The sequence below is a fragment of the Onychostoma macrolepis genome, chromosome 01 (assembly GCF_012432095.1).
Source record: "Onychostoma macrolepis isolate SWU-2019 chromosome 01, ASM1243209v1, whole genome shotgun sequence".
Lineage (NCBI taxonomy): Eukaryota > Metazoa > Chordata > Actinopteri > Cypriniformes > Cyprinidae > Onychostoma > Onychostoma macrolepis.
The window spans coordinates 2,367,766-2,379,911 of record NC_081155.1 but is presented as its reverse complement, the minus strand read 5'-3'; the positions used below and the strand labels follow the sequence as shown (position 1 = coordinate 2,379,911).

The window sequence follows — 12,146 nt, the reverse complement described above, 5'->3', positions numbered from 1 at the left end:
AACTACTGACCACATTTTCGCTGGGCTTTTTTTCTTTTCGCCATAACTAGCATGTCTAAACAAACACGCAGTTATGGCAGCCAAAGGAATTGTAATATTTTAAGTCAAGGATCAAGAGCCCAACTAAAGCAAACACTGACCTCGATAATGGTAATTCAAACAAAACTAAAACATCAACATCTAAAGTCAGTCTGGTTAGTAACGTGTGAAGCTGGTGATGCTGTTTGTGGAGTTGTTTAATCATCCTCTGCTGAGATCTTGAGAGATTTAATGTCTTCTTTTATCTTGTGTTGATTTCATCTAAGGCTGTGACTGAAGTCAGTTGTAGTTCTTGTATTTCTGCTCGTCTTGTCTCTTTTTTCTGTTCTTCTTTCTCTTTCTTTCAGTGATTCAGTTTGTTAACAGCAGGTGTTCTTCATTAATGCTCAATCATCACTCAATTACTAAACTAATTATCTCATTAACTTTAACACTGCTTCAGTGTTACTTTTTTAACACTCTGAGTGTGGATTATATATACACTGGGAGTGTTGATTTAACACTGGAGGTTTTACTGTGTGTCAAATTATCAGGCTCCTCCTTTGTGTTAAAGAAGAAATTCATATTGCAAAACCCTTGATTCTTGGCACAAGCTGAATGTTAACATGATGCCTGCTTCCTTTATTATTTATTTACTGGCTGTTTGTATTTATTTTGACAGGATAGTGAAGAAACAGCAGGAAAGAACAGCAAGAGACAAATATATCTGTTCATTAAGTTTCAGAGCATCAACGCAGTGACAGATGGACACATATAACGGTGTCCTGTATGGAAAGATGTTACTCCAGCTGACAGTAATCCATTTTCACCTGTACAAGTGAACGCTGAGCATCGGCAGCTAATGAGGTGCACTGGAGTGAGGTCACCACCCCTCTTCGACTGATTGGCTAGAGGAGGAGCTGTCAATCAAGAACTAGTGGACCAATGATGACGCTTGACTGCAACATTTGGGAAAGCAAGCGCAGAATGTGGAAACAAGAGCGAAAGGAAAAACAGCATAAGCATACAAAAAATAAAAATATGAGCAGAAAATATCTGAGAGCACAAAAAAACAGAAAAATAACCAAGGAAAACATGATTTTGTGTGCAAGTTGGATAATTATGCAGTAATATTTCAGTTTTGTGCAATATGATTTTAAATGTGTTTAAAGTTTTGATTTATGCTTATTTTTTAAAATGCGTTATTAAATTTTTGATTTACGCTTATCTTTCGATCTGTGACAATTGTTTGCTATTCTGAAAAAATCTGCTTTCATTTTTAAATTTTGTGCAATATATTTTTACTTGCATTTTTACATTTTGGTTTCATGCTTATTTTTATCCGTGATCGCAATACTGCATGCTGACTGCAGGAATGTCCATCAGAGCTGTTGCCCGTGAATTGAATGTTCATTTCGCTACCATAAGCCGTCTCCAAAGGCGTTTCAGAGAATTTGGCAGTACATCCAACCGGACTCACAACCACAGACCACGTGTAACCACACCAGCCCAGGACCTCCACATCCAGCATCTTCACCTCCAAGATCGTCTGAGACCAGCCACCTGGACAGCTGCTGCAACAATCAGTTTGCATAACCAAAGAATTTCTACACAAACTGTCAGAAACCGTCTCAGGGAAGGTCATCTGCATGCTCGTCGTCCTCATCGGGTCTCGACCTGACTGCAGTTCATCGTCGTAACCGACTTGAGTGGGAAAATGCTCTCACTCGATGGGGTCTGGCACTTTGGAGAGGTGTTCTCCTCACGGATGAATCCTGGTTTTCACTGTACAGGGCAGATGACAGACAGCGTGTATGGCGTCGTGTGGGTGAGTGGTTTGCTGATGTCAGTGTTGTGGATCGAGTGCAGAGGCGGACAATCCAGGGGTCAGAAAGTAAAAGTCCTGCCATATTTTTGTTCCACCCATGAACTCAGCAGCTGATTTCACCAGAGGAGGAACCAAGTCATTCCTTTCAAGTCACAAACGAGTCTCGAGTCAAATCCCAAGTCCTCAAAGAGTTAAAGTTAATGAGATAATTAAGTGACTAATTAAATGATGATTGTGCATTAGTGATGAACACCTGCTGTTATTGAGAATCACAGAGGATCAGATGTTGATGTTTTATTGGTTAAAATGATGCCACCATCATGGAGAGCAGTGTTTGGTTCCTGCCAATGTCCAGCAACTTCGCACAGCCATTGAAGAGGAGTGGACCAACATCTCACAGGCTACAATCAACAACCTGATCAACTCTATGCGAAGGAAAAGGAGAAGTGCTCACTAACACAGATTTAGACAGATTTGTGAACAATAATTGAGAGAAATAGGCCTTTTGTGTACATAGAAAAAGTCTTAGATCTTTGAGTTCAGCTCATGAAAAATGGGGGCAAAAATAAAAGTGTTGTTTATAATTTTGTTCAGTGTACTTAATATTTATGTTAAATTTCAATCAAAATATTTGAGAATGGAGAAATTATACTGAACAGTTTTGATAACTACAATCATTACATATTTCATATCAATATTATTAATCTTTAACAACAAATTACAAAGAAATTGAGTAAGTGTGACATGATTTTTACCTGCATGCTTTGATACAGATTATGTTAGGAAAGTAAATGTTGAAATTAAGTTGGTTTGTCTGTTTTAATATAGGAGGAGATCTGTTCATGTTTAATATTCTGTTTGAGATAACTCGCATTTCCAGGTTTGAAACACAGATCCATTAAGTAAAGTTTCCCTCAGCAGCTACAAAAAAAGGAAATTTTCTATTGTCAATAGAGTAGCAGTGTATAGCACAGTTCACACCGAAGCCGGTTTCCACCACTGAACGAACAAAAACAAAAAAAAACAAAGGTAACTGCAACTTTCATTCTCACAACTGTGAGTTTACGTCACGCAGTTCTGAGAAAAAAGTCAAAATTTTGAGAAAAAATGTCCGAATTGTGAGATAAAATGTTTATCTCACAATTACCTTTTTTTATTTTTTTATTCAATGGCAGAAACGGGCTTCCATAGAAGTCACTTTCAAACCCTGCAGATTTCCATCAGTGTGGCAAATTCACTCAGATTCTTATTGAAATTACCGGATTTTGCCTGCAAAATTTTGCTGAGCAACTGTAGATGTGACCGTACCTTTAAAACCCACTTGCAGCAGTGTGGCAAGAAATTACATTTATCTAATGTATTTCACTTTTGTAAAGATTTATCTGACAAAATTTTTTTTAATTTATTTATTTAACTTAATGATTTATCCACTTTATTTAAGCATTTGTTTCACGGTTTATGGTGTGATTTGTTGTTCAGAAAATTATTCATTTCTGATGAGATCACATCTGACATAATGTACAAAGACATAATGCTTTCAATGAAGGAGTTTATAAGTTTATGATTCATTTATATAATAGTAAATCAAAAGACCAAAAACAAAGATAAACACTGATTTACTTACATTGAGGAAAGTAAAACCTTAAACCACATTTGTCAAATAGCACAAACAATATCAGACACTGGTTCCTGAAAACACTAATATTTCTAAGAAACATGTTTGATCTTCATGCTGATGGATTTCATACCGACATCATAACCCTTCCAAGTTTGCCAAACATCTCCAATGGCAAAAAAAGTTGGATCTTTTCCCCATAAATACACACCGTTGGGGTTTGTACCGTGACAGTTATTGTACCAAAATGCCCCGAGATGCAGTCTGGCACAGTTATTATTGGAGGAATCTTGGTCCTTGTCAAAGGTGGAGAACTTCTGTCCATCATTGTAAGACAAAGAGTCGCCTGCAGAGAGGAAGAGCATCATTGAGGACATTAAGATCTTATGACTTATTTAGCATTTATAATACTAAATTTCTCCACTGATATCTGACATCATCTTTTTCTGAAAAATAATAATAAATAAAAATTCTCTAATGTTGTCAACTACACAAGGAACACTCTAATTTGGTACATTACTGTAAGAGTAATGTGTACTGTGTACTGTGTAGAGGTTAAAATTAACAAGAGCCCAAAGTACTATATACAACTGCTATTTATTTTCAGGTATATGAAGTAAATGCAACGTTCACAAGCTGATTTATTGACGTCTTTCCACGGTTGAAACTCTGATTGAGTGATTGCATGAGATATGATTAATTTGTGTATGCTGTACTGTATCTTTCAATATATGGGTGGTTGTTCTGCACGCTTGATCAACAAACTACAGTTGGTCCAAAATGCAGCAGCTAGAGTCCTTACTAGAACCAGGAAATATGACCATATTAGCCCGGTTCTGTCAACACTGCACTGGCTCCCTATCAAACATCGTATAGATTTTAAAATCTTGTTACTTACTTATAAAGCCCTGAATGGCTTAGCTCCTCAGTACTCGAGCGAGCTCTTATCACATCACCCAGTCAACAATTTGATCTCACAGTGATGTCACCATGAGCTCACAGGATACTCGTGATGAGGTCACAATGTGAGGTGACAGTGAGCTAAAAGTGTAACCTCACAGCGTCCTCACTGTGAGCTCATACTAATGTGAGGTCAAAGTGCACTCACTGCACAAAGTCTAGGTACCCAGCATGCACTGCAGCATGAAGCTTTTGATTGTCACCATTGTTGAGATTCATACACCGATTCTTGATGTCTCTCTTTGTGTTTAAATGACACTGTAGTTTAAAATGTTTGTCTTATCATGCTTTTAAAATCATTCATAAACAACTGTACAGAGCTATTATTAAAAACTCTAGATTAATAACTCCTCACAAAGACTGCATACTGAATCTAGGTGATGGTTGCGCTGTTATCATCAGTTATCATAAGCCATCTTTCCATCTGTGATAACATTACCCTTATGGAGGGGTTTTGGGTTAGATTGGGCCACGAGCAGAGGCGTCATGCCCATTTAAGGGGAGGGGGCACGTGCCCCCTCAGATTTTTGAACCAAGTGGATTTTGAATGCAGCTTCCAAAAGAGAAAAAAATAGCTGATTAATATTTTCTATATTTCATATAATCACACCAGCGTGATTAAATCGTTCAGCGCATCATATCATTAGCTGCTAAATTCAAATCTGCATTCGCTGGCTGGCGCTGAGCCAGATACAGACGCGTTTTTACAGCACTGTGCATTATAACCAATCTCACGCGATTCTGTTGAGCTTATGAATGCAATGACCAATCAGAGGCGTTCAGATGAGTCATCGCTAAAATGTTGGCGTTTTCTTCACTCGCTCGCTGACTGAATACCTCTTTCTGACTGAATAGCTGTTTTTTTCTATCTCAATTTCCAAGATTTTCTCTATGCTAGGGCTGTCGCGGTTAAGGAATTTCCCTTGCGGTAATTTTGAGTGGCTCAATAGCGCGGTATGCGGTATTACCGCGCACACATATATACACACACATATATATATATATATATATATATATATATATATATAAAATATGTGTTACGATGTAAGGAGGCCATATTCAGAAACCAATAAAACCGAAACTAAATCGCGTTGAAACAGGAAGTGAAGTAAAGAGAAGAGAATGACAAAATAACGGTCCACATAACATATACATATACATATATATATATATATATAACAGTTAGTTCTGATCCTCGAATCTGACTGACAAGATCATTTTTCTGTTGATATTTCACCTGGGTGTTCTAGACGGCTGTCAGTCAGTGCAGCTTCATTGTTTCGCCTCAAGGTGGCGGCAAGAGACTGTCTTTGAGTGAGCCTTTAAACCGTTCATTCAACTACACGTTCAAAAGCGCTGATTCATTCAGAGATTTGTAATGAAACACGCTGTTTAAATCATTTTAACTTTGAGCGCCACTTTTAAAGGCTCAGCTGACCAGCAGAGCGTCGATGCCAAGACAGATTTCGCTTTCCTTGGACATGACAACATGTTTTCACATATGACTCGGCCTGAAGGACAGACGCAGGTAATCGCACGCGATCAGTCGATCTCTCTCTCATTCGCTGTCTGTTTAGGCTTGTTAAGTGCAAATTTACTGAGCCTCTGTGCAAATCAGCATGATACACATTGTTATCATTACTAATATTCAGTACACATGCACGAAGTGTAAAACAAGAAGGGCGTAACCTTACGAAAAAGAAAATACTGAAATATCACGGTTGCTGCGGTTGTTGCATTCCTCTGCGGTTATGCTCATCAATAGCGCGGTATTGCGATATTGCGGTTATCGCGACAGCCCTACTCTATGCTAGAATGTATTTCTGACCAAAACAGATTTAAGACTGGACAAGACCAGAAAACATGTTACATTAACTTTCAATGTTAAATTCACATTAAATATAAAGTCAGTCGTATAAAAAATGTTATGGCATGCCACCCATAAACAGACAGGTTTTTATGCATAGTTAATAGATTACATTATTAGGTTACTTTGATCATAATCTATAAAGGTGAGAATCAAGATATTTCATGATATAGTTAATGCGTTTGGGAATGTTTAGAGTATAAAGGAAAAAATAAATAAAACATAAGTGCTGTTGCCTGCTGTGTGTCACATGACGACCCCACCCCCAACTCGTGCCACCTAAAAAAATGAGTGCATGACGCCCCTGGCCACGAGATCCGGTTTGTAATGCCCAGGTAAACTCCTACTGGAGCCTGCCTACATCCCTGCCTGTGGGAATTTTGTTGGAGCTAGATTCCAAGGAATAGCTTATTGACTGGGACATGGAGGTAGTGCCTCTCACCCTGGCCACCCATGAATCCTGCTCCTCACGTAGACCCTGACGTGACCCTAAGCACTTTTCCACGTCAAAGACCGTCTTTATAAATATAAGCGCTGGCGTGGATTTAAGCGTACGCACACTCTAAGATCAAATCTGAGCGTACGCACGCTTTATAAATGAGGCCCCTGGTGAACAAAATGCTCTGAGAGGCTGGCAAACAAAGGTGCTGGGAAAAGCCTTGCTCTCACTAGTGCCAGTGCCATGGATTTATGATCTATCTAGCTCATTGACTGGATGATTAGCTGATTGGGGGGGTTGAGGCCTATTTTTCAGTGAACAAGAACATTTTCTTTATCTAGGATCGTTTGTGGATTATGTTTCCCTTTTTCCTGGAGCATTGTCTGTGGGATCCAGAAATCCCTGAGAAGATAACGTGGGTGAGACTGATTGTTTTTTTACTTTTTTCTCTTTTACACCTTCTTCATTTTTGCTGGGATTATTTTTTTATTTTTTGGACTGCTTCTTTGTTGTGGAATCTGACTGATGGTATTTGGATATCTGTGCCATTATAGGACTCATGGACTCATAACAGCACTTGTCTTTTGGACTAAATTTACTTATTTACCCTTCATTGTGCTGTTCATTGTGCTGCGGGGTTGAACCATGTTTGTGTGAAGTTTATATGTCTATTAATACATGCATTGATCACTGAGAGTCTTATGTTTTGCACATGTTTTACTGAATTGATGGTTGGTAAGCTGTTTAAAACAAGATCACCCAAAAAGAACCCTTTGGTAACAATAAGACTTAAAGTAAGATCAGTTTAAATTGTTACACTAGGTTAACAAAGAAGACTCAACCAAAACAAAAAAAAAACTGTAACACCTACGTGCTCCTCCATCAGTGAATCCTGAAACATGCAGTCGATACCCATCAGCTTCAGGCCCCACAGAGAAAGACGAGTACAGAGCGAAAGCTTTATTTCCTTGAAAGTCCTCCAGATCCACTCTCAGCATGTCCTTCCTGTTGCATATAATTAGCTGGAGGATAGTAATGCGTAATTGGTGTGCTGTTCGGGGAAGGGCCCTGTGCTCGGGAATGGCCTGAAGCCAGAGTACCCCCCTCCCCCCAAATATCTGACGTGTTCCTCCCGAACTTTGTTAATAAAACATCATATCTTACTCAGCCAGTATTCACTCTCCACATTCCCAAATCCTCTCTTGTACTGATTCCACGGCCGATAGAAATTCACACTGCCATCCATTCTCCTCTGAATCACCTGTGATGGGTTTATACAGAATAAATTATTCATAATGAATGTTCTGATGTGTGTTTAATGATCTAAAGTCACATTCGTACCGTCCATCCTCCTTTGTCTTCATCGTTCCCATCTGAGATCATCTGACAGTAAACCCAGGCATGAACGTCATGTGTTGGATAGATGGAGTAAATCCCACTGACTGTTTGTCCTGAGTTATAAAGGTCAGAACAGTCGACCGGCTTGAATCCATCAGAAACAGACACCATAAACCCCATGAAAACAGAGAGCAGAGCCGCGAAAAACACCGTCATCTACAGAGAGACACCACTGATCATCATCCTCATTTATAATGATCAAATCACATTAACATTAGAAAGAAAAACTCTTCAAGTGTGATCAACATGAACTTACTGCCATCTTCTCTTACTGCAATCTTGCCTTTGCTTGAAGAACTTTGAAGAAAATAAAAAACAATGTTGCTGAATGGTTATCTGAACATTGTATAAATGTCTGAATGTTTTGTGAGGTAAATAATTGGAGAATAAAACAGTAACTCACCGTTTGTGTTGTGATGTTTTTCAACGGGTCACAAACACTCAGTTAAATATCTGTCAGATCAGGCTACTCCTCTGTGTTACCACATAGATCAAATATATTGAAATCTATTTTTTACACAATGGTCTAAAGGTTATCAGTGAGAGCATCTGTAACATCTGTCACTTGAGTCACTCTTGCACTGCACAATGTTGAAATACTAATGTTTCATAAGACACTCACTCAGTTTGACATTGTTTTGTAAGAGTCCTAGAATAAAAAGCTTAATAAGTTTATTATTAATTAGTTTTCAGTGTTGTGTTCCTGGAGTAAATGTGATTTTCCTTGGGGGGTGAGGGGGAAATGTGATTTCTACCGAGGGGAACGCTAGAGCCCTGCATTTCAGGCCTTGACTTTTTTACACCTCTAGGGCCGGGCTTTGATCAGGCCAATTTTCACATTGTAAGGATCCACCCGCTAAAACAAACAGTGTAATCCAGCGGCCTGGTCGAAGGTTTAATGCGTATTCGGTCTTTTACTTGCGCTTCTGAATTTATCAGGACTTAGTTTCAATTTTAGTCTAGCTCCATGTTCAATCTGACTCCGATTTCAAGTGATCATTAAATTTAGACTGTACTTCTAATTAAAAACCGATCACAAATATCGATTATATATTCATTTAGATATTTGATTATCCTAGACATCCCATACTTTCAATTATCCGTTCACTGGGGACCTAATGTCGCACAGAGTCTCACGCCTCACCTTGTATTTACCCCCATACTCCCCTTTCTTTACTGTAACCCGACTGAGGAGTTTTTCTCCACATGGAGGAAGAGGGTTCACAATAGGCCCCTCACAAACAAGTCTCTCTTCTCCAGGCCATAGATGATGCCTGCAATGACGTCACAGGAGACCAATGTCAGGCCTGTATTTTATAGTAAAAACATGATTAAGTTTTGTAAGGGTACAATGCTTTTTACAATCAAAGCAGCTTAAAAAAAATGCATGTTTTAAGGTTACAAAAAAACAACAACCAGATCCTTTAAACAGCCCGTGGGGACTGTGACTCATAGTTGTTGAACGACTTCCGATTTTTTAAAGTCGACTTTTATGTGATGAAAGTCAAGTCGAAGTCGACTAGTCACTGATGACGTCTTTAATGAACAAATAAGTCTGGAGCTGAGACTCGAACACCTTGTGCACAGCTATGGTATATGACACAGTGCTTTATTCACGCAAGTCGCATCTGGTGTGAACGCACTTACAGTGCAGCAGCGCATTAGATTAGAACAGCGATTAACTGACCTGTACTATCAGCTGTTTAAAACGTGCATTCTCCCGTTCAATTTCGAGCATCCAGTAATATAATCACACACGTCTTGTGGAGCGCTTTCAGAGTATGCATTTATCTGTCATTTTAACTGTTTGGAAACGAAGTAACCACAAGTGAGGCTGGATCCAAGCTGTAGTAACACTGGGATGGAAACCTGAGAGATAGAAACAAAAAGGAGAAGAATTAGCATAGATGCTGTTCATATTATTTCCGGCAAAAAATGATCATGTGCATTTATTACTAGAGTACAAGGTTATGAGTTGTTATGTGAACGCTTGGCTAAAATATGTATTTTTTATCTATATTTAAACAGAGAGAGTGTGTCTGAGCCCCAAACATTATCAGAAGGCTATTTGAGAGTTTAAGAGTAAAATGTGAAAAATCTCTGCCTCCTTTACTGGACTTTGATATTCTGGGTACTATCAATAGTCCAGAGTTTTGTGACATTATTTAGCTTACTTTGCTATAATTTGGTTAAATTGCAATCATATTTTATTCTATATCCCTCGCATATAATTTGTCCTCAGTATTCAGGGAACAGACACAGTCTACATTTGCCACAGTTTTATTGAAGTGGGAGGAACATCATAACTGTAATTTACACAACTGTTCAAAAGTCTGGGGTTAGTGGGATTTTTTGCATCTTTGAAAGAAGTCTCATACTCACCACAGCTCCATTTATTGTAAAAAACAAACAAACAAACAAAACAGTAAAACTATAACATTGTGAAATTATATTTAAGTTCAAGAGAACTGTTTTTTAATTGGATATGTTAAAATTGTAATTGATTGCTGTGATCAAAGCTGAATTTTCAACATCATTACTCCAGTCTTCAGTTTCACATGTTCCTTCAAAAATAAATCTGATATGTTGATTTGCTGCTCAAGAAACATTTCTGATTATTATCAATATAAAAAACAGATGTGCTGATAAATATTTTAGTCTAAACTATTTTTTTTTTCTCAGGACTCACTGTTAAATAGACTCCAGACCTTTAAATGGTAGTGTACAATACTGCTCAAAAGTTTGCAATCAGTGAGGTTTTTTAAGAAATTCATATTTTTATTTAGCAAGATGCATTAAACTGATGAGAAGTGAGAGTAAATATTTTTGTTTCAAATAAACACTGTTCATTTTAAACTTTATGTTCATCAAGGAAACCTGAAAAAAAACACACACACACACACATACACACACAAACACAAAACAAAATACGAATCAGGAATATTTCCTGAGCAGTAAATCAGCATATTAGAATGATTTCTGAATAATCATGTAAAACTATTACTAGTAATGATGCTGAAAATCCAGGTTTGATCAGAAATAAAATACATTTTAACATCACCCGCTCATGTTTGGATGTCAAAACCTTCTTAAAATAACTTTATTAAAGAAGTGTAACAGATGCATGATGATATAGGCAAATATATAATGAAAAAATGCATATGAAGTGATATAATGTTAAAAAAGTTATTTAATCTTTCTCAGTTTACCTATGTTTCCCACATCTCTGTCAGCAGCTTCCTTCAGAAATGTATATATATTGGAGCTTATCTGTTGTAGACGTGTTACTCCTGAAACCTCAGAACAATTTTTATCAGTAATTGTTTGCCAATATCACGTTTTAACTAGATTAAGATTCAAGCTCCCTTAAGTGAAGTCACCGATTAACAGTACAGCGCATATTTTAGGCTAAATAAATGAGCCTAATTCCAATAACCCATTGACAAAACCTTTACAAAGCTATCAAAACCTCCCATCTACACATAAACATGTGATTAAAAGTCAAAACTTTGATAAATAAGAGAGAGTTAGCATACCTCCTCTGAAAACAGTTGAGATGCTAACGGACTTTTTCGAAGACACTAAACCATTTTTATGAAGTAAATATTCAACAGAAGCGTGTCAATTACAAGTAAGAAAAGTGTCAGGAACAGTTGTATGTAATATTTGTGTGATTTTAGGGACTAAACTCACCTGAAAACGGTGAAAACAGCAGCGAGAGATGCAGTCTTGCAGCTTGTCAGTTAGAGTGTTGTGCCCAGTATCCATGGTAACTCCCGCTCTGCAGCGTTTGAATGAGACCCATTTTAGATTGGTCGTACACATAATATACCTGTACATACAATTGTCAATTTGTATATTGTTATTTCGTATTTAATTGTTTCATTTTTAATTTCTCTTTTTATTATCTGTGTTTTTTGTTCTGTCACTGTCATTCTGTTGCACTGTGGAAGCTTCTGTCACGAAAACAGATTCCTCGTATGTGTAAACATACCTGCGATAAAGCTGACCCCGTGACCTC

The 12,146-nt window shown here is 37.7% G+C and overlaps 1 protein-coding gene across 1 annotated transcript; it reads right to left on the bottom strand.

Annotated features, from left to right (window-relative positions):
• Window positions 1–3,259: 3,259 nt before the first annotated feature.
• On the bottom strand, window positions 3,260–12,078 carry LOC131539327 (microfibril-associated glycoprotein 4-like). The gene is made up of 9 exons (XM_058773886.1): window positions 11,819–12,078; window positions 11,662–11,706; window positions 11,335–11,415; window positions 9,813–9,994; window positions 8,382–9,399; window positions 8,069–8,281; window positions 7,892–7,988; window positions 7,599–7,778; window positions 3,260–3,807 (listed from the first exon to the last, which is right to left on the bottom strand). The coding sequence occupies exons 5-9, from the start codon at window positions 8,385–8,387 to the stop codon at window positions 3,554–3,556; spliced, it is 750 nt and encodes a 249-aa protein (XP_058629869.1). The 5' UTR covers window positions 8,388–9,399; window positions 9,813–9,994; window positions 11,335–11,415; window positions 11,662–11,706; window positions 11,819–12,078; the 3' UTR covers window positions 3,260–3,553.
• Window positions 12,079–12,146: the final 68 nt, after the last annotated feature.